Source organism: Miscanthus floridulus, chromosome 1 (assembly GCF_019320115.1).
Source record: "Miscanthus floridulus cultivar M001 chromosome 1, ASM1932011v1, whole genome shotgun sequence".
In the NCBI taxonomy this organism is placed as follows: Eukaryota; Viridiplantae; Streptophyta; class Magnoliopsida; order Poales; family Poaceae; genus Miscanthus; species Miscanthus floridulus.
Genome location: NC_089580.1, coordinates 163,983,875 through 164,007,544, shown reverse-complemented (window position 1 = coordinate 164,007,544; position 23,670 = coordinate 163,983,875). Strand labels below are relative to the sequence as shown.

The 23,670-nt window shown below is 47.0% G+C and overlaps 1 protein-coding gene across 1 annotated transcript; it reads left to right on the top strand.

Moving 5' to 3' along the window:
• Window positions 1–899: 899 nt before the first annotated feature.
• LOC136500449 (uncharacterized) lies at window positions 900–1,811 on the top strand. Its single transcript, XM_066495802.1, has one exon. The coding sequence runs from the start codon at window positions 1,002–1,004 to the stop codon at window positions 1,677–1,679; it is 678 nt and encodes a 225-aa protein (XP_066351899.1). The 5' UTR covers window positions 900–1,001; the 3' UTR covers window positions 1,680–1,811.
• The last annotated feature ends 21,859 nt before the right edge of the window (window positions 1,812–23,670 follow it).

Here is a 23,670-nt window from a genome sequence, read left to right as displayed (position 1 = left end):
GTTAAATATAGTCAAATTTAAAATTGATTGAGTAATCCAAAACGAAATGTTTATTTTTATTTTGACGGAGGGAGTGAGTGATCTCACACCATACTGTTCCTCAGGGAAGTACTGCATTGCAGCTCACAACTGGCTGGAAACGAAATACTGCAACAGGTAGCGCGAAGCAGCCCGGTAGTGGTAGGGGTAGTCGGGTAGAAGCAACGCACTGCCGGCCGACTTTGCGTGCAGCCCGGAGCCACGGCGCGGTGAAACGCAGCAAAACGAGGGATGGACCGTCTCCCCGCCCCCAGGGGCCAGGGGCCAGGGCAAAACCGTGTGGGGAAAACGAAAACAACTGCGAGCTCAGGGAATCCCAGGAATTCGCTCGCCGCATCGAGGGCCGACCAAGGCCACGACAGGGGCGCGGCCCCCACGTTCACAGGTCGTACAGCCGTGGCCGGCTGGTCGCACCCCGCACCCCCGTCCCGCCCATCAACCAGAGGTAGCCCTCTATGACCGGGGGGCTGTTTTTATCGCGAGTGGAAAATATCGTAGATTTTAGCTTCAATTAAACAGGACCCGGGCTGCCCGAAGCCACTTCCCTGTTCCCTCTGCTCTACTAGGCCTCTGTACCCAGCCCCCAATCACGCACACCATTTTGCTCCGGCTTCCGGCTGTAGCATCCCGAAAGTGTGAACCGGCGAGTGCCATGGCCACCTTCGTCCTGGCGACCGGGCCCCACACGCCACGCCCGCCCCGGCGCCCCCGCTCAATCATGCCCACTGCCTCCAGGTAAGCGGTCGGGCAGCTGCTAGCTAAACGCGTTCGCTTCCTCCTCCCGCGCCCGCGCCGCTGCAAACGGGAGCGAGCACGCAAGCAACGCCCCGCCAGCTCCTATTTATACTCTCCCTCTCCCTGCCCCACTCATCTCATTCTCTCATCTCGGCATCTCACCTGAGCAAAGCAGCGCAGAGCAACGATCCAATCCAGCGGCGTTTTCCATTCGACGCGCAGGCGCAATGGCGGCGGGGAAGGCGGCGATGAAGAAGCCGTCGTCGTCGTTCGGGACGAGGGCGTGGCGGCTGCTGCGGCTGGCGGTGCTGTGGGCGCGGAAGGGCGGCGCGGCGCACACGCACAGCCTGCGCCTCCTCCGCACGCTCCGCCGCCACGGCCACGGCCTCGCCGGCCTGGGCGGCGCGCGCGGCGACCGGGACCGGCTCCGGCACGGCGAGCGCGAGTACTCCATCGACGAGACGCCGGCGTTCCGGTTCCGCACCCCGTCCGCGCGCGTGCTCCGCCTCATCCCCTGCATCGCGCCGGCCGTGCCGGACACCCCGGGCCTCTACGGCGACGACGACCACCGCTACTTCTTCGCTACCGCCGCCGCACGGGAGATGGACGAGGACGACGCCGGGTACTACCGCTACGGCGACGACCCACGGAGCGCGCGCGACGTCGAGGAGGAGGAGGAGGAGCTGAGCTGCTGCGGCGACGACGAGCAGCTGCTGGAGCACGTGGTGGTGGAGGCCTGCCGCGCGAGCACGGCCGGGTCGGCGGTGGCAGGGGACAACGGCGAGGACGCCGGGGTGGACGTCAAGGCGGAGGAGTTCATCGCCAGGTTCTACGCGCAGATGAAGCTGCAGCGCCAGATCTCGTGGGTGCAGTACAACGAGATGATGGAGAGGAGCATCAGCTAGATTCATTCATTCCTTGGTTTATCCTTGATTACAACTAGTAGCAGCAGTTAAGCTTGAGGAGCTCTAGTTCGTCTATAGATATGCGAACATGTACATTTTTTCTCTAAAATTTCTTTTGTTGCTCTCAAATTATTACTACTGCATATTCCAGATTAGCAACCGAGCAAGATTACCTGCATGCCCCTATTTTATTCCGCTCGCAGACACCCTTAGGGCCCGTTTGGTAGGGCTCCGGCTCCAATCAAAACAGCTTCAGTTGTGGCTTCATCAGGGGAGCAGATTCACTTGAGGAGCTAAAGCAGTTTTTTGAACCGTTTGGCAAAACAGCTTCGTCCGACAGTCCAAATGAATGAAATGTCCATAATAGCCTTTTTTCATTTTTTTTCCTTTTCATTTTTTCTTTTCATTTTTCTTTTCTTTTCTTTTCTTTCCCAACCTTATTTGCTCCCCGCTCAAGGCCTCAAGCGAACGAACCGCATCTTCAACCTTATCTCCTCCCTCCACAGCCGCATACGCCATCTACGCCCACGTCGGCTCCGCCCTCCATGCCGGCTCTCTCCTCTACACACGTACGCCCTCCCTCCCTCCCTCCCTCCCTCCCCGCATGCGCCTCCTTGCCCTGCCATTGCAGCCGCACCCTCGCGCTGTCTCGGCTCCTCCCTCGCGACATCTCTGCTCGTCCCTCCACGGCCATCCATCCTCATGCCATCTTCGCTCGTCCCTGCGGCCGCCTCCGCCTACGTCCCTTGTCGCGCGGCCGCGCCGTCGTCCCTTCCTGCCTCGACCGTGCGCGCGCCCTCCGCAAGGTCAAAGGTGACCATGGCCGCACGTGGGGGCCACCGGTGCGAGTCGAATCCGGTGGGAGCTAGTATTTTTGGCTCCTCTTCTCTCTCCTCGATCGTCTCAGCGCGATTTCAGGAGCTCCTAGTGAGGAGCCATTCCGTTTTTTGGCGTTTGGCTGAGGGAGCCGCAAAAGAGCTCCAGGATCCGGTAGAGAATCCCTACCAAACGGCCCCTTAGTCACACTATCGGTACACGAGCATTGATGTCAATCAAATTGCAGGTGAGATTTGTGAGAAGGTAGGGCGGAGAGGTGGTGTGTGGCTGACAAGAGGCATGCAGCTGTGGATGCACCTGAAAGCCGGACCCATTGCATTCTTTGTTGGATAAGGCCGAGGAGCTAGAATTGCATACTTACATAGTATACATATACAATTTCTTTTCTTGAATCCGTGTCTGAATTGGTTGATTTGATTGTTAGATGCACGTTTGTTTGTGCATTTTAGTTAATACTCCTACTACTGTACAGTATATGATTAGGCTGCCACTAGATTGATCACTGATTGATTTTAGGTTGCTGGCTTTCTGGCTGTATACAGGTGTTTGCTTTACATACTGCCTGAATGATGTGTTGTCCTCTGATAGTACTCAGTTTTGTTCGTTAGTGTGCACCTGAACCATGAGAATTTTTATTTTTTTAATCCTTTTTTATTTAATATTTTAATAACAATCGTACCTGAAATTTTTTTGAGGATCTTAAATTCAGCGGTATACCAGGATGAAATTTTATATTATTTTGTCGAGCATCTTAAGAACCTTAAATATAAAAACTTAAAACTATAAAGTTGTAGATCTCATTGAGTATTATAACTTTGGTATAAGAAGTATCTTCATTTAATACCATACAAAGATGATACTATTTTTCTAATGCGACAAGCGATAGTACGAGATTATTATGCTGCTGAAATTTTATATATATTTTTTAAGCATCTTAATATCCTCAAATGGAAAAAAAATTCAAAACTAGAAAGTTGTAGATCTCGTCGAGATCTACAATTTTGATATAAAATCATATTCATCCGACGTCGAATCAAAGAATTATGATTTTTCAAAGTTTGAGCCTTGTCACGCTACCCCGATGTCGCGACAAAACAATACTGTCACGTCAACCAGAGTGGCGCGACAAGGTTTTCCACATCGGAAACGTTTTCTAACGTGGCAGGTGTTGTCGCACCAATGCATGCGGTGCGTCCGCGTTATTTGGTCGCGCCAGCAGCACCGGCGTGACAAAAGGGTCAAATCCGCAAAAAAAAAAGTACGATTATTATTAAAATATTGAATAAAAGAGGATTAAAAATATAAAAAATTTCCGGCTATGTGCAGCTGACGGTTGGACTGTATCTGTGTGATTCAGGTGTCACGGAGTATTGGTTTCGTGATAGACGACTGAGAGCTTTTTTAGATATCATTTCGCGATTCATGCAGAGGCAGACTCTAAATTTCGGGACTAAAAAAAACAGCCGATTACCTAATATTGTCTTAGTTAAGCCATATTTTGGGTTTACACTTGGAGGCTAGGGTTACTTCCAGTTTGATAAGAGCCACTATGCACGGGCGACGTCTACCTTCTAGTTTGTAGAATCAGTATTTCTAGTACAGGGTCTGTTTTGTTCATGTACTTGTACATGCTTTGGTTTGTTCTCGTCTCGATTTTCATAAAAAAAAGATATAGTCCTTTTTATGTAGTCTAAATATTGAGTGCTTAACCTTTCACCCTGCTGCTCACGGAATTTGTGTTTCCAATTCTTTAATCTGCAACGTGTGCCACGGACAGGTATACAGTCTGAGAGCAACTATGAAGTTGGCGTTTTCTCCAAGCTGACAAATGCCTATTGTCTGGATTGGACGGCCAGAGAATTTGTACAGGTCAATGTTACATATTTCTTTTGACTTAGTGCCTGTTCCGTTCCCAAAATTTTATAAAATTTTTCAAGATTCCTCGTCACATCGAATCTTTGGATGTATGCATGAAGCATTAAATATAAATACAAAATAAAACTAATTACACAGTTTAGACGAAATTCACGAGACGAATTTTTTAAGCCTAATTAGACTATGATTGAACACTAATTGTTAAATAACAACGAAAGTGCTACAGTATTATTTTCTAAAAATTTCGCCAACTAAACCCGGCCTTACATTTGAGTTATTGGACTCCTTTAGTGGAAGTAAATGAAATGCTAACTCTAACAGCGTGGTCTAATGTTTTCGGATGCACTTGAGGTTGAGCTTGCAGATGCAATTCATGTGGTGAATACCTCAATTGGTGGCAGCATAATAATCGGTCTGACTCTCTGTTGGTTAGTATCGGTGTTTCGAGTAAACACCGACGAGTAAATTTATGTTATTGCGTGTCTGATCTGGATGGTATACTAAAAAGACATAAGATTTATACTGGTTCGGGTAGAATGTCCCTACATCCCGTTCGTGGCTGCTGCTTGTGTTATTAGCACTGAAAAGTTTGTAGTAAGGGTTATAAACGAGCAAGAGAGGGACAGGTCCCAAGTCTCTGATGAAAAGGTCGAATGGATGCCGAGAGCTTGGTTGCTGCTCAGCTATGTGTGATGATATGAGTGGTGTGTTGAATCGATCGGTCTTCTTAGTGAGGTGTCATGCCTTCTCTTTTATAGACCAAGGGGAAGTAGGGATTATAGATGGGAGAAAAGAAAAAAAATCAGAGGCCAAGGAGGTCCTTCAAAGATGTCGGGTCTTTTTTTTTCTCTGAGCGAGCCCTGCTGACACAGCAGACGGTGCCAGGGGTAGCTCTATGCTGGGTGCATGTTCACTGATCCTGATAGGGCTGCGCTGGGCGTCTGTCCGCTAAGGATGCCATGTTCTGGTTTGATCAGCAAGTGGTCATGTCTCATCCCGCCCCAGCGGACAACACGACAAACCAGGGTGCTGATCTACGGCCTTACGGGGAGCAGACGACGCAATGACCGCCCGACCGCTACTATAGATTATGCGAGTTCCCTCCTGGACCGTAGTGAATGTTGTATGCTTCTGTCAGGATCTACGCCTGAGGGCAAATGGCGGCGCCCACAACACTGTAAGACAAATATCGGCGCCTACAATATTGTTTAGGCCTTGACATGCCTGGGAGGCTTAAAGCACCCATCTTGTTATATCCTGATGGTACTTTCCTGCAGATGTTCATGGTATGGTCCTCGGTATTGCGGTTGACTTGAGCGCCCTGTCTTATCTACGCGCGTAGTTATGAAGGAGCAGCGCGTAGACATCGGGTAAGGCGAAGCCAGCCCTCAAACGTCGGGTGAGGCAAAGTCTTCCCTCAAACGTCGGACGAGGCGGAGCCAGCCCCCGAACGTCAGGCGAGGCGAAGCCAGCTCTGGATGTCGAGCGAAGCAGAGCCTGCCCTCGAACATCGAGCAAGGCGGTGCCAGCCCCTGGACGTCGGGCGAGGCGGAGCCAGCCCCTGGGGGTCGAGTGAGACGGAGTAAGCCCTTAGACATCAGGCGAGGTGGAGCCAGTCCTCAGGAGTCAGCTTGAGGCGGGGCCCATGGTCTCGGTGGACGGACGAGGAGTGACCCGACAAGCGGTGTAGTCACGCTCTTAATTGCGTGGATGAATTAACGTCGATGGTCATTAGCTCCTCCTCCTTGGGTACCCTAATATTGGTCCCCGACAGTAGCCCCCGAGTTCCCGGGCGATTCGAGTAGAATGGCCTGGAGGATTTTTTAACTTACCAGTGGGTGCGTGCGATCGTACCCGGTGGGTGTATCCTCCGAGCCTGCAGAGGAGTAGGATACTCCTTTGGAGGGTTTTCCTAAAGAGAGGATTCTGATAGCCTTGGCCCTCTATTGTTGCCCACTACGTGCCCTGAAGATGGCAATTTCTTCTTCACCGAGGTCGAACCCTTTGCGGGCATGGTCGTGAGATTTGATGGTTTGTTTAGCCGGATAGCTTAATTGGGATCCTGGTATCCCATTCATGAGGATCCGACTAGGGTCAGCCCGGCTGAGACTCGATCATGGTCGAGACTCCTGTGAAGCTCGTGTGCCAGAGTTTTGGCTACTTACAAGCCCATCCTTTGTCGTAAGGGTGCCTTGGGTCGGCCATCGAAACCGTTGATGGGCCGGCCCTCGAATTCCTAGGCCTAGGCGGGCCAGAGGAATGCTTTTTGACCTGTATCCCTTTTGCTAGAAAGAGTCCTGGTCTGCCCGGGGAGATGAAACATTTGGCGCATCTTTAGAGGGAAAGGATAGGGATTGGGGGCACATATCCTGTGACGTGACGTGGTGGTGGATCGTGGCAGGCGCAGAGATCTAGGTGGACAGTTGCCTTCCTCGCATCCGTTGCCCCTATAAAACCAAAGGGTTCACCCCTAGGGTTTTGTACTTTGCCTCTTTGCCTATGCATCTACAACCTCCGCCATTAATCGCCTAAGCCTCCCACATCCGCATCTCAATCATCGTCGAATTTGTATCCACCCACCCTAACCCTCCAATGGAGCCGTGGTGCCGCTCCGATATCACCCTCCAGCACCTGGAGGGCCTGGTCATCATGGTCTTCTTTCCGCATGGACTACCATTGAGGAGTGGCGGCTGCCCGGCGATGAGGACGCTCCATCGCCGTTCGACGGCTATGTCGTGTCCTTCACTCACTTCCACGAGTGGGGATTCACCACCCTCGCCCATAAGTTTCTTCGGGGATTGCTGTACTACTACAAGGTAGAGTTATAGCACCTTAATCCCAATGGAATCCAACACATTATAGCATTCGTAGGGGTTTCTAGGGATTAGTCCCCACTTCAACCTGTGGCGGTACTTCTTTGCCATCACCCTCCTAAAGAAGGAAGAGAAGAAGCAGGAGTTGAACGTGCTAATGGGATGCGCCGGCATTCAGCTCTACAACAACCGGGTCAGCGAGTACCAGCCGATGTGTATGTCAACCTCCAATAAGGGGTGACATTCGCATTGGTTCTACGTTAAGAACGACGCAGCTGCCTCCTTGCCAGAGTTCACCAGGTGCCTCATCGAAGAGGTCCTAGAATCATGAAGGAAGTGGGGGGTCTTGGAGAAAGACAAGAAGAGAATCTAAGACCATCTTGCCGCCATTCAAATCCTAAAGGAGAGGGGTATGAAGGGGTCAAGGATTATTGGCACCTACCACACGCAAAGGGTGGCGCCGCTGATGAAGCGCGTGCTTGCCCTGCACATGATGGCACCTAGGGCATCACTCGATGGGGCGACGCTCGCCGAGGGAGTGCTCTCTCCCTATGAAGTGGTGCAACACATCATGGAGGTGATGGAGCCTCCATAGGACAATGCCGGCGCTATCCTCGACTTTGTGTATCTAGTGCCAGGGCATCCCCCAATGCGGCCGGAACTGGGGCACATCGTCTTTGTAAGTTTTCTTTCCTCATGCCTCCTTTTTAATTGAACTCCCGACCTCTTGATGCTGATATTGGGATAGGGGTTCCAATTGAAGAGACTCATCCTTATGGATCACCCAGTTCCACTCTCGAAGGACCCATCCGTGATGGTGGCCAACCGCACCGTGGCCGAGCGGTGGCAGAAGGCATAGGAGGATGAGAGGAGGAAGAAGCAGTAGAAGCTGGAGGCACGGGAGCGAGGGGAGGACATGGATAGTGATGATGATGATGATGAGGTAGTTGCCGACACCGAGTGGGATGACCTAGAGAGCGAGGATACGCTGATAGATATCCACTCATCCATGCAGGGACCCTTCCTGTTCCATGCAAGGGAAGGTGCGTCCGTGAGTCTAGAGGAGGCGGGCCAGACTGTTGGCCTACCCTCAGAACCATTGGGGGTGGATGGATCTACCACCATGCCCGAGGTGCCTGCGGAGGGGAGTGGCCCCATCGCTGCACCTTAAGGCCAGTAGGGGTGGGTGGATCTGCCGCCATGCCTGAGGAGCCGACAGAGGGGGGTGGCTCTGCCGTTGTGGCCTCGAATGCAATGGAGGTGAGCCCCTCTGCCTAGGATCAGGGGTGGGCTCAAAAGGGCCCTGCCTCGACGAGGTGGAGCAAGGACCTAGGGGTTCATCTCCCAAATGTATCCTCTGCCAGACAGCGTCGATATAAGTCATTGACTCCTCTATTTTCTCTATTTTTCTCTATTTTCAGTGTGACTGACGCCTTTTGTTTCTGGTGCGTCCTGAGATGGGGTACTTCTTTGGCGCTGGCGCCTAAGAAGAGCGTCACCATTCAGGCAAGACGGCGGCCATCGCCCAATGTTCCTCTCATTTCAGGCGGAAGTGGAGCCGACGTCATAGCCTCATCGGCCGGTCAGGCATCGCCCATAGTGGTGCCCATGCCCTCGGTGGGGCAAGCGAACGTCGAGGCTGAAGGAGCACCCTCGGAGGTCGCCGAGCAACCAGTGATGGAGGTGATTCTGCTACCGACGTCATAGCGGATGGAGCTGCCGCTCGTGCTTTGTGGCATCGACTGTGGTGGGCACGACGTCGTCGATCGAGGCCCCGCCGATGCAAGCAGAGGTGGCCGTAACTGTGACAAGCCAGGCATAGCCGGACGTAGCCGCAGTGGTGCCCAAGGATGTGGCATGATCCATGCCACTAGCGGCCTAAGTGACGGCGCCCGACATGGGCTAGACGGAGGGGGACACAGTCAAGGGGTCCCCAAGCATTGTGGCGGTGGTGGAGAGGACCAGCGGGGGGTCGCTCTTGGCCCTGACATTGAGGGGTAGCCACTCACCCACATGGGGCGAGCCATTGCTCCAGTGGATGGATTCGCGAGACCTAACGTCGATACTCTTCTCACTCGATGATGCTACTGAGTGCATAGAGCGGGAGAGTCTCAATGAGGGGATCACGGCCGTGCTAGAAGCTCTGAACTAGGCTAGGGGCACCCTGCGCGATGTCGTCGTTCCTACTAGCTAGATATTCACTTAATCTCTCCTCTCATTTTTCTTCTTTCTTCATGTATTTTTGTGTTCTAACATTGATCTTCTTTCAGTCCCATATTGCTCGTAGCCAGGAGAAATCCTGGTTCCTTCGCGAGCAGAAGGAGAAATGGGACCGCCTCGCCGACGAGGCTCGGCTACATGGGGATGTGAGCGCCTAGCTTGCTATCGCCCAATAGAGGGTGACCGAGCTAACTCCCCTAGCTGAGGAGGCGATCAATCTCTGGCTGCGGGAGGCCAAGGCCCATCGGGACACATAGGAGGCTGAGAAGGCATTTGAGGAACTGTCGGTGAGGGTGCGGCAGGATGAGGAGGAGTTCGCCAGAGTTTGGAGGGAGTGGGACCAGCTGCTCTAGAGGGACGCTGAGACCCACCAGCGGGTCATTGACCTCTTGGTTGAGGTTGAGAAGGAGCTGGAGCTCAAGCTAGGAGCCAAGGAGGGGTTCATGGCCCTATAGGAGAGGGCAAACCTGGATGCTGAGGTAGTTTCCTAGCTACTCAAGGAGCGAGATGAGCTATGCCAGACTACAGAGAGGCTCTGCTCAGAGCACGGCGTGGCCCATGGGGAGCATGACCAGGCCATTTAAGAGCATGATGAGGCATAGCAAAGGATCAGCTCCCTCCAGGCCAAGCTCAGAACCGCTGCAATCCAAAGGCTGGAGGCCAAGAGCATTTCTATCGAGCTAGCCACAAGCTCGTCGAGGCGTGGAGGAGCCTTCAAGTAGAGAGCGACGAGCACGATCTCCTACGCACTGCCCTTGGAGTGGTCTATGACAGTCTGGAGGTGGCAGGGTTAGAGGGGACCAACTCGCTTGTGGCCCATGCCGTAGATATCAAGGCATGGGTGCACTAGCTCAAGAGGGAAGCTCTTCACTCTGGGATCACACAAGCCTTCGCTATCGCCTGCTCCCACTACACCGATAGTATTGGCTTGAAGACAATGAGCCTTGGCTTCGTGCCTGGCTATGAAGCCTCCGAGCTAGATGAGATAGAGAAGGCGGTGGCTCCTCTCGCACGGAACCTGGTGGACAAAGTTGAAGACATAGTTCTCCCCCCTCTAAGGGGCTAGTTAGTCATATAGGTCAGATGAATTCAGATGAACATTATTGTAATTTGTGGACAACTGCCGACCCTTATGCATCAAAAAATTCATAACTTCATTTTGCTTGATTGAATTTGTTTCCTTCCCTTTTTGTATGCGAAAAGAGAAGGCTCACGTATTCTGACCCTTTCATTCATTAATACCATAGGGCCCGAGGTGTAAGGGGAAAACTTTGACCACGCTAGTGAGCAAAGACACCATAGCCACCGAGGCATGGGTGTTTGTAGTCCAACCAGGCATGATCAATCATTCGTTTCCACAAACCTTGCCGCTAGGCTTAACGTGAAGAAGAGGTCTGACATGGCGACTGTTTCAGAAAAGGTATACTTATACCCACTGTTCGCCTAAACGGTCGTTTAGCCCATTTACACCATGTAAATGCTACACAGTGGTGTGCCGTTTCTGTTTAATCACTCGTTTACCCTGTTTAATTGGCCATTTAGCCCATTTAATGGGATGTTTTGCCCGAATAATGGCTAAACGGTAGGTGACCGACTGTTTACCGTTTAGCGTTTAGGAAAACACTGCTTATACCTTTATCAGCCCCGAGTGAGATCCGTCCCTTTGCCGTTGCTAGGGTCGGATGTCACTGAAAATCGAGGGGAGGATAGCGAAACTTAGGAGAATGCATCTCTTGTATTCACACGTACCCTCTCCCTAGGATCTTAGCTATTATTCTACGACTGTGTGTTAGGTCTCCTTGTAAGTCCAACCTTCCTCGAGCCCCCGCATGTGGCAGTGATTCAGTCAAGGGTCAACCTATTTTTCATGACTGTTGCCCCGTCTGTAGTTTTTGTAATCGGAGGGGTTGAGTTAATGCCACTTGCCTTGATGGCTTGAGTGACGCGCTCGGTGAGGTCGCTGACGGGTAGGTTCGAACAGAATTTAGTTCTGTTGGTTGTAATGGGGTCGGCAAAGCCCTTGGGGGGCATTCCATTTCTCCTTAACCCACCTTCCAATAGATTCCCCCTCAATGGGGAGTCTATGGCCTTGGCTAGAGGTTGGATCATATGAGAAGGTTGAGATGATCTTGTTTGTTTCTAAGTGGGATGGGCACAGGCCACTGAGGCTCATCTGTGTTTTTCCCCTAGCTCTTTGTTCGACATGAGGCGACCTTAGGCCCTCCATGGGCTGGCCTTCAAACCATAGTCTTTTGATCTAGGATCGAGTGGCTTGATGATGAGGACATCACTCCTTCGGATGTACCAGCTGATCCTCAACCGTCATGTAAGGTCCAATGACCCGGGCTCGAATGCGTCAACTCAATTTAGAGGTGAGCTCGTTCTTAAGCGATCATTTTCATACTTTTGAGAATAGACTACTACCTAATGATGTTATCTTGCTTAGGAACATTGGAGAGGGTCAAGAGGGACTAAGAATACGTGGAGGAGGTGATGATGACCAGCAAGGACGTCCAACATGAATCGGAGGCCCAGTCCAACATGATTTCGAGTCTGCCTCCGCCTCCAGGACCAGTCTGCCTTAAACTGGTCACCCAGGACGCATCCGGACTCCGTTTTCAACAATCCACATATGGATGGAAAGCTTATTTGATAAGAAAGCCAACCCAAGTGGTCTCATGTCAAAAGCTCTTTGGAATCAATAGGAATTGTTGAAACAAGTTAGCGTCCAAAATCTGTCAAGGTGCTGCGACATCGTCTTTTGGTCCGTTTGACCATGTATCGAGTTTGGGCCCATTAGGGGCATGTTCAGGGGTCTTGCATGACCCTAGAGTCTTCATAAACAGCTGCCGCCCCTCCATTAGGGTTCGGGTTTTGCTTAGATTATTCTGTCAAGAATAGTTTCGCCGTTCATCGGTTTGTGAGACCCCAACTTTGTGAGTTTAATCATTCATCTGCAATTTGGTTGCAGTCGTGTTGAGTTTGTGTCCTGGTCGAGGTCTTGTTGCTGGTTAGGTCGTGTTAGAGTCCAGTTCGTGTGTTTTCCCCCATTGTTTCTATCAAATCTTTGCTTCCATGACTAATTTTGCGCACATTATTCCTGTTTTGTCCTCTAATTCGGAGCCAATTCTTAAAACTGGTCTAGTTTTCACATACGAACTCCATTTTCGACATTCCATATATGCAAATCGATCAGAAAATTTTTTTGGATCTATCCATCCCTAATCTTGCTAGGGTCAGAGATTTTTAAATTGGTCAAAAAGTGGTCACAAGATCATCTTTTCGTCGTCATAAGGTTTTTGTCGATTTTGATCCAGTTTTCTAAAAATTCCACAAGCCACGTCTTTCACTTGTTTAAGCTCATATTTTCTATGGTTACTTCTTTTGTGCTCCTAAGTAAAGGAAAAATATCAAAAAAATAAAATAAAAAATTGAAATTTCCCAAAAAAACAACGACAGCCCAAAAATAGAAAAAAGAGAGGCAAAAGAGGAACAATATTTAGATCAGCACATAGAGAAGACCAAAGTGAGCTGTGTTAGCGTATGCTATCTGGTTCCTTGTTTGTGTTGCTGTTTCTATCCACCATACTTGTTTTTCTCACACCTATCACCTTGCTATCCACCATACTTTTGTCACACACCTAGTACTTGCAACACTTTAGACCAGCAACGAGAACACGTACTTTGGACTATAATTCAGCATTACTTTCTGTTACTGACTTGTGTGCCAGATATACATATTACACTTTGTTTGCCTTCCAAGCTTCACAAATTCTTCAGATCAGTACAGATAAAGGGCTTTGTAATCTCGGTACCACTGCCTCACAGGTATCATGAACCAGCCGCCGGTTGTACCGCCCACTGCTTGCGTTGGTAAGAACTTTATAAGAGCTTGGTAAGGTGCCTCCACTTGCTGTGAAAAGTGACACCACTGCAACCACGTAGTCATTTGGTAGGGATAACTTTCACCGTTTGTTCATGTTTTTGTGTTTTCAATGGAAGGAGGTGAACAGACTGGAGATAACAACCCTAAGGGTTTCAGCGAGTGTGTCAGTCAAGAGCAACTACAAGCTATTGTAGAGGATGCCCAAAAAAGGATGAATGAGGCCATCAGGAAGGCCATCACTGACGCACTCATTGAACTCAACATTGGCAACAACATGGAGAGGTTGGATAAATGAATTTCCACACTAATCGACAAGGTTACTAAGTTGGAAACATTGGTGGCGGTCAACAACAATGACGTCTCTAGCTGCAACATCGATGGTCTCTTGCCAAAAGACATGGTGCATGATGTCGCTAGAAACATGGATCGAGCAGCCTTCCAACAAGCAAGATTACGACGATGTCTTTGCCGCAACACGATAGGTATGGGTGATGTCCACCACCATCAAGGTAATAATCACCATGTACCCGATGATCCTTATGCTAAGATTAAGTTCACAATACCATTTTTTTGTCATTACGATGCTGAGGGATATCTTGATTGGGAGATGATAGTAGAACAAAAGTTTAGTGCCCACCTTATACCTGAGCATCATAGAGTTCGTCAAGCTACTAGTGAGTTTAAAGATTTTGCCATTATTTGGTGGAATGGGCTAGCTGCACAGGATGCTTTACCTGGTACATGGGAAGAACTTAAGGTAGCTATGCATGATCATTTTGTTCCTCCTTCTTATCATAGAGATTTGCGTAAGAAATTGATGCGTTTAGAACAAGGAGATAAATCTGTACAGGATTACTATGGTGAGTGAAGGGAGCGTGACGCCTAAGAGGGGGGGGGGTGAATTAGGCAACTTAAAATTCTAACTTCTAAAACTATGGCCTCTTTTTCTAACCCTAGCAAAACCTATGCAATAGATAAGCTATCTAGATGTGCAACTATAGTTTTGCTAGTGTATTGCTATCTCTACCGCAAACGTAGTAAAGTAATCAATGTAAATGCGGAAGCTAAAGAGCAAGGTAGAGATATGCAAACTCCCGTCGATGACTCTGGTATTTTTACTGAGGTGTCGAGAAGCGTGCAAGCTTCCCCCTAGTTCTTGTTGGAGCCCCTCGCAAGGAATCCCTCGCAAGGGCTAATCTCCCGGTCGGGTGACTCCGTGGATAGCCTCGGGCCTTCCCCACGTGCAAGTGGGTCTCCGATGTGCCTCTCGGCGAGCCTCTCTCGGATGCTTCCCACCGTCTTCACTATCAAGCTTTCGGCTGAAATGCCACGGGCCTTGTTCCCTCCGGTACATGGTGGCGGCCACACCACCAACGCGGTTGGTATAATCTCGCAAGACTTCAGGCCCCTCCGATGTACAACACTTGTGCTCACAAGCATGAGGTGGCAAGAGGTATGCAAACCTCACTAAACACTAGGCATACACCTAGAACAAGCACATAAGCGGTGGTCTAATCAACCTAAGCACTTCGCAAAGCACTTATGCTAATCACCTAATAAAACACTAAGCACTATGCATGTGAAGATCACTAAAATGGTGTATCAACACCCTTGGTATGTTTCCTTAGTTCCACACACCTCAAATAGCCGGTTGGGGGTTGTATTTATAAGCCCCACTGAGAAAGTAGCCGTTGGGGTCGAACTGCCGCGAAACTGCTACCGACCGGACGCTGAATCGTCCTGACCGAACGCATCCGGTCGTCTCGACCATTGAGCCAGCAATACACTAATCAGACGCTGGCCATCGTCTAGTCGCCTGCCACCAGACATGTCCGATCATAGATGTGCCGCTCTAGAACCTTTCTATAATCGATCAGACGCTGCGTTTCTGCGTCCGGTCGGTTGCCGCTAGCGTCCGGTCCTCGCGTCCGGTCGCCTGTCTGCCGAGCCACCGGTCCAGCGTCCGGTCGCGCTTCCAACGTTCGGTCGCATCTGTGAGCTCGTTTCTTCATGATCTTGCGTACGGCTTGGTTCCTATCTTCATGCTTGGACTTTGCTTGATATCTTGGGTCTTTTCTTGTGCTCCAAAGGTCTTGCTTAAGGTGTTGATCATCGAATCATCATGTCGTCTTCGTCCAAGTCACGTCTCACACCCTGTTGGACTACAAAACAAACACTTGCACATTCATTAGTCCAATTTGGTTGTGTTGGACATCAAACACCAAAATCCAAAGTAAATGGGCTAAGGGTCCATTTTCCTTACAATCTCCCCCTTTTTGGTGATTGATGCCAACACGACCAAAACAAGCAAATAATAAGAATTTGGAAGTTAAAAACTGTTAAAAACTACCTACTTGCTATGATGCAATGCAAAAGGGCAAGTTTATTTGATACTTAAAGATACCAATTGAAATCAATTGTAAGATACCAATTAACACTTTTACTTAAAAGCTTGTCTTGCCCTGGTAAATGTCCCCATATGATATTATGGATTAAAGCCTAGCTTTCTAAAAAAATTTTCTTCCCATTACTTAGACTAATCCATAATTCACTTTCCTCCCTTTCTCAGACCATTACCACTCGTAGACATCAACTTGATGCTTGCCTTTGGTCCTTCAAATTCTCCCCCTTTGGCATCAAACACCAAAAAGGAAGACATTAGTAGCACAAGGGAGGGTCAAATTTCGTGATCCTTTGTGTATAGAGTGAAATGGATCACAAAATTTGACTCTCACATTATATAGACTAAGCTCCCCCTAAATATATGCATACATATGGTAGAAAGCAAAGTATATGCATAATTAGCAATTTATTGTACAAGAGAGTTTAATCTATATAATGTATGGAGAAAGCATATAAATATGAAATGAAATCAACACGATGATGCCAATTGAAGAATGGTGCTTAACTCCGGAGACTCCAATTTCCTTACAATGAGACTACTACACATGTGATAGGTTTGAAAAAAAATAATACCATTTGAACAAGTGTTAGTCTTAAAGCATCCAAGTTGTAGATAAAGCTCCCCCTAAATTTGTGCACACAAGTGTTGAATACTTGTAAAATTTGTGCACATTGATTTAAGTATCAAAATACCACTTGAAAGATGATATTTGGGAGAGATTATCTATAATTTGGACTTTGGCACATATTAGATAATTAATTATAAAACAAGCTATGTGTCGTGCTCCTAAATAATTTTAAACCATGTAGGTTTGCTCCAAGGGTTGATAATGAAACCGAGCAAGCCTACCATATGATATACCTATTGAATGCATGACAAAATATTTAAGCATGTAAATGCAAACATTAGGCATGAAAGATAACTAGATGCTTAAAGAGTATATCTATTGAGAAACAAAACCAATTGAAATGAATACTAATTGAAAGTAATGACATCTAGTTACCTAACATGGGAAGGGGAATTTGGGTCCATAGTATTCACTAACCTACTTGGCAATGACTTTGTCCATCATGATGCACCCCATGAAATGCACTCAAACTTTGCCAAGTCTCCAAATTCCCCGTCGTCCGATGGACTTCTCACTTCCCTTTCGGGATCCAAACCTTCTTGGTGCTCTTCATGTTTGAAATGATTTCCTTTGGCACCCAAAAGCGTTTGACCCCATTGTTGGCTTGCTTGTTCACCTTGATGGCCACCACCTTATCATTTTTCTTCTTCTTCAAGAGATAGGGTGTGGAGGCCTTCTTGTCCACCTTGTTGGTGTAGGTGTTGGAGAGCTTGCTTGTTTGCTTTTTCTCCTTCTTCTTTGCTCCTCCCCCATTCTTCACCTTGCACTCATAGGACTTGTGATCTTCCTTGTGGCACACGTAACAAACCATGGTTTGTCCTTCATCAAGCTTCTTCACTCCCTTGATGGTGTTATCTTGATGAAGTTGGGTTTGCTTTGCCTTGCCTTTCACTTGAGTCAAGTCTTTGGTGAGGCAAGCTACTTCTTGCTTAAGTTGCTCATTCTCCTTTGCAACCTCTTGCGTGCATGTATCTACAATAACTTTCTCAACACAAACTTGGTTGCACAAAGATGAGTCTAAACATAAATCATTACAAGAAGTAGAGGTATCCTTTTTTGACATGTTAAAGATAGAACTTTTCTTTTTGGATGCCTTGGTGGGGTTTGTGCTAACGGCTTCAAGATTAGCAACTTTATTAGTTAGCTCATCACAATGTTTGCACATGGTTTCCATTTTAGCAAGCAAACTATTATATGCTTCTTGTGAGCTAACTAACTTTTCTTTTAATTTTTCATTTTTCTTTAAAAGTTGCTCATCATTGATTGTGCATGCATTTGTTGTTGCACTAGCCTCAAGTTGCTCAATTTTAGTAGATAGTTCAACATTGAGATTTGCAAAGTTTTTATATTGTTCAAGCAAATTTTTGTATGCTTCTTGTGAACTACCTAGCTCTTCTTTTAAATTTTTGAGCTTCTTTTGTTGACTAGTACAAACTTTAGCATATTTAAGATTTTGTTGCACAATTGTATTATAAGGCAAATGATCATCACTATCGCTCTCACTAGAGGATGAGCTTTTGTTACCTCATGCCATAAGGCATATACGTGAAGAGCTTGATGATGAGTGCTTGTGGCCTCGCCTCTTATGATGGTGTTCTTCTTCACTTGAAGAATCATCCCATGACCTTATTGATGTGAGGGCTTGGTTCTTGCATGCCTTCTTCTTTGTCTTAGGTGTGGGCTTGTTTGGACAAACTTCCACAAAGTGTCCCGACTCGCCGCATCCGTAGCATCCTTTCTTTCTTTGCTCATTTCTTTGATTGGTGAAAATGAGATCTTGAATTTGGATGGGCACACCCTTGACATTGAGCCTTTGGATCATCTTCTCCACCTTGTTGATTAATTTGATTGATTCTTCATCAAGGTCGGAGGTGGAGGAGGAAGATTGATCATCATCACTTGAATCTTCATCATCATCATCATCCTCATCTTCTTCTTCTTCACTTGAGGAGCTTGAGCTTGAGCTTGACTCAACTTTCTTGCCCTTCATCTTTTTCTTCTCGCTACAAGCAAGAGCTTTGCCTTTGCTTGATGAAGAATCTTCTTCTTGCCCCATCTTATGTGACATTTCAAATACCACTAACTTGCCAATGGCTATGCCTAGGATCATGGTGCTCAAGTTCTCCATGTTGTGAAGGATGGTGATGATGCTTGCATATTTCTTTTGTGGTAGAACGGAGATGATCTTCCTCACGATGTCCACATCATCTAGCTTTAATAATCCTATTGAATGGAGCTCATTGATGATTAGATTCAATCGAGAATACATATCACAAACAAGCTTATCATCATTCATAGCAAAGGAATCATAATTTTGCTTGGCTAGGCAATGTTTTTGCTCATGGACATTACTTGTGCCGTCATGAAGCTCTTGGAGTTTTAACCAAATTTCATGTGCCGTATTTAAGGTGAACACTTGGTTAAACACATCCATGCTAAAAGATTCAAACAAGCAATTCTTAGCTCTAGCATTGAAATGCATTTCTTTTTTGTCACTCTTTGTGGGCTTTTCAGGATTCTTAATGGGTTTCATCCTGTCACGAGTGACTCTCCATACACCTAAATCAACCATCTCAAGGTGGCAAGCCATTCTTGCTTTATAGTAAAGGAAGTTAGTGCCATCAAATTGTGGAGGCCTAGCGGTATCCATCCCAACCACTCTACAATAGCGTCAGCTCAACGGCGGTTAAGCCAAAGGTCCAAAAATGAGCCAACCAGCTCTAATACCAATTGAAGGGAGCATGATGCCTAAGAGGGGGCGGGGTGAATTAGGCAACTTAAAATTCTAACTTCTAAAACTATGGCCTCTTTTTCTAACTCTAGCAAAACCTATACAATAGATAAGCTATCTAGATGTGCAACTATAATTTTGCTAGTGTGTTGCTATCTCTACTGCAAACATAGTAAAGTAATCAATGTAAATACAGAAGCTAAAGAGCAAGGTAGAGATATGCAAACTCTCGTCGACGACTCTAGTATTTTTACCGAGGTATCGAGAAGCACGCAAGCTTCCCCCTAGTCCTCGTTGGAGCCCCTCGCAAGGGCCAAGCTCCTAGTCGGGTGACTCCGTGGATAGCCTCAGGCCTTCCCCATGCACAAGTGGGTCTCCGATGTGCCTCTTGGCAAGCCTCTCCCAGATGCTTCCCGCCGTCTTCACTATCAAGCTTTCAGTCGAAACTCCATGGGCCTTGTTCCCTCTGGTACACGATGGTGGCCACACCACAAACGTAGTTGGTGTGATCTCACAAGACTTCAGGCCCCTTCGATGTACAACACTTGTGCTCGCAAGCATGGGGTGGTAAGAGGTATGCAAACCTCACTAAACACTAGGCATACACCTAGAGCAAGCGCATAAGCGGTGGTCTAATCAACCTAAGCACTTTGCAAAGCACTTATGCTAATCACCTAATAAAACACTAAGCACTATGCATGTGGAGATCACTAAAATAGTGTATCATCACCCTTGGTATGTTTCCTCAGTTCCACACACCTCAAATGGCCGGTTGGGGGTTGTATTTATAAGCCCCACTGAGAAAGTAGCTGTTGGGGTCGAACTCCCATGAAACTGCTACTGACCGGACGTTGAATCATCCTAACCGGACGCATCCTGTCATCCCGACCGTTGAGCCAGCAATACACTGATCGGACGCTGGGACATGTCCGGTCGTAGATGTGCCGCTCTAGAACCTTTCTGTAATCGATCAGACACTGTGTTTCTGTGTCTGGTCGGTTGCCGCTAGTGTCCGGTCCTCACGTCCGGTCATCTGTCTGCCGAGCCATCGATCCTTGCGTCCGGTCGCATCTGCGAGCTTGTTTCTTCGTGATTTTGCGTACGGCTTGGTTCCTATCTTCATGCTTAGACTTTGCTTGATATCTTGGGTCTTTTCTTGTGCTCCAAAGGTCTTGCTTAAGGTGTTGATCATCGAATCATCATGTCGCCTTCATCCAAGTCATGTCTCGCACCCTGTTGGACTACAAAACAAACACTTGCATATTCATTAGTCCAATTTGGTTGTGTTGGACATCAAACACCAAAATCCAAAGTAAATGGGCTAAGGGTCCATTTTCCTTACAGTGAGCTCCAAAATGGATTGATGCGCTATAGTGTTGTGGAGGGAAACAAAGATGCCATTTGTCACTTTTATTTAGGTTTGAGGCGTGGGATTCAGGACATTGTTGATTATAAAGAATTTAACACTGTCAACTAGTTGTTTCAGTTTGCTATACTTACAGAAAAGGAATTGCAGGAACATGAACAGCATGGCAAGAGCAAGGTCAGCATCACATACACGCCATGCTCGGCACCATCATCGGGGCTGACCAAGCCAACCACCTTTTGGCCGCCTCCTCCAGTGAGCAAGCGACCAACAGCCTTTGGAGTTTCCGCTACACCTAAGGCACCTCCCGCACAACCTTCAGATTTAGGTAAAAATTCTTTGCAGGTGCCTACCAAGAGTTCCTTATCCGTTGCATCGATGGGACACACTTTGGGCATTTAGTGCCACCGCTGCCATGTCATTGGCCATGTGCAGAAGGACTGCCCAAGTCAGCGGGCATATATTGCTATAAAAGATGGTTGCATCAGCACCTCTAACATTGAGGATGAAGAAGACCAAGATGCAGATGAGGACGATGAAGTCCTTGGTGATGAGGCCACGACAGCTTATAGGAGCACCATTGTACAGCGGGTGCTCAGCTCATAAGTCCAGCAACCTGAGAAGCTACAACATCATAACTTGTTCTAGATTTTCTTTGTCATCAGCGATCGTCGAGCATGTGTCATAATTGATGGAGGTAGCTACAACAATTTGGTGAGTTCTGATTTGGTCAAGAAGCTTGGCTTGACCACACGTCCACACCCATGTTCATACCATATTCAGTGGCTAAATAATTCTGGTAAAGTAAAGGTAACACAAACTTGCAGAGTTTTATTTTCCATTGGTTCTTATGCTGATTTTGTTGATTATGATGTGGTACCTATGCAAGCTTGTTCACTTTATTGGGTAATCCTTGGGAACATGATAATGATGCTATACACCATGGTAGAAGTAATAAATACACTTTTATGCATAAAGGAAAGAAAATTACTTTGGTACCTTTGACCCCTGCTCAAATTGTACAAGCTGATAGAGAACACGTTGCTAGTTTGAATGATGTTCAATCTAAAAATCAGCAAGTTGCTAATTCTATTTTTCCACCTAAAAAGGATAAGTCTACATCTATTTCTAAGGCTGAGGGGATTAAATTGAAGGGGTGTTATGCTTGCAACAAAATATGACTTTGCTGAAATTTCTGATGATGATATTTGCTATGCTTTGGTATGCAAACGAGCTATGTTTTCGCTTGATGATATTGTTAGCTCGGTACCTCCTGTTGTCACTAACCTTTTATAGAAGTATGAGGACATTTTTCTAGCTGAGATACCCCCAGGGCTGCCACCTATGAGAGGAATAGAGCATCAAATCGATTTGATTCCAGGAGCAACCTTGCCCAACCGTGCTGCTTATCGAACCAATCCTGAGGAGACTAAGGAAATTCAGCGATAAGTCTAAGACCTTTTGGACCACGGGTATGTACGTGAAAGTCTTAGTCCTTATGTCATTCCTGTACTTTTGGTTCCTAAGAAAGATCGAACTTGGCGTTTGTGTGTTGATTGTAGAGCCATCAATAATATTACTATTCGGTATCGTCATCCTATTCCTAGGCTAGACGACATGCTAGATGAGTTGTGTGGTTCTATAATTTTCACTAAGATTGACTTGCGAAGTGGTTACCACCAAATTAGAATGAAACTTGGAGATGAATGGAAAACTGTGTTTAAAACTAAATTCAGGTTGTATGAGTGGTTAGTAACGCCTTTTGGTTTGACAAATGCACCTAGAACTTTCATGCGCTTAATGAATGAGGTTTTAAGAGCTTTTATTGGACATTTTATGATAGTTTACTTTGATGATATATTGATTTACAACAAGTCTTTTAATGAACATATGGATCACTTACGTGTTGTTTTTAATGCTTTACGTGATGCACGTCTATTTGGCAACCTTGAGAAGTGCATCTTTTGCATGGATCGAGTTTCTTTTCTTGGCTATGTTGTAACTCCATAGGGAATTGAGGTGGATGAGATGAAAATTGAAGCCATTAAGGGCTGGCCAGTTCCCCAAACCATCACATAGGTGAGGAGTTTTCTTGGTCTTGGAGGATTTTACCGCCGCTTTGTCAAAGATTTCAGCACCATTGCTGCCCCATTGCATGAGTTGACGAAGAAAGGGGTGGTGTTTCATTGGGGAGAGGCACAAGAGGAGTCCTTTGACACTTTGAAGGATAAGCTCACACACGCACCATTGCTGCAACTTCCAAATTTTGGTAAGACTTTTGAGCTAGAATGTGATGCTAGTGGAGTTGGCATTGGTGGTGTTTTGATGCAAGATGGTAAACCCGTTGCTTACTTTAGTGAAAAAATGCATGGTCCTATTCTTAATTATTCCATGTATGATAAAGAAATGTATGCACTTGTTCGTTCTTTAGAGACGTGGTGTCATTATTTATGGCCTAAAGAATTTGTTATTCATTCTGATCATGAATCGCTTAAGTATCTTCGCTCTCAAAATAATCTGAATCGTAGGCATACTAAATGGGTTGAATTTATTGAATTTTTTCCTTATATTATCAAATATAAGAAAGGGAAGGATAATGTGATTGCTGATGCTTTGTCTAGAAGATATATATTGCTGTCCCAACTTGATTGTCGGATTTTTGGTCTTCAATTAATAAAAGAACAATATGTGCTTGATCCTGATTTTAAGGATGTGTTGCTTAATTGTAGAGAGGGATGTACATGGAATAAGTTTATGATCAATGATGGTTTTTTTAAAGCTAACTGGCTATGCATTCCAGTTGGTTCTGTTCATCTTTTGTTGTTGTAGGAGGCATATGGAGGCGGATTGATGGAACATTTTGGTGCCAAGAAGACGGAGGAGGTGCTGTCCACACACTTCTTTTGGCCTAGGATGAGGCGTGATGTGGAGCGGTACGTGGCTCGGTGCACCACATATCAAAAAGCTAAGTTATGGTTGAACCCACATGGTTTGTATATGCCTCTTCCTATTCCTTCTAGTCCTTGGGCTGATATATCTATGGACTTTGTATTGAGTTTGCCAAGGACTAAGAGGGGGAGAGATAGTATTTTTGTAGTGGTTGATCGTTTTTCTAAGATGGCATATTTTATTCCTTGTCATAAGAGCGACAATGCTATTCATATTGCTGACCTTTTCTTTCAAGAAATCGTTCGCTTGCATGGTATGCCTTCTACTATTGTTTCAGATCGC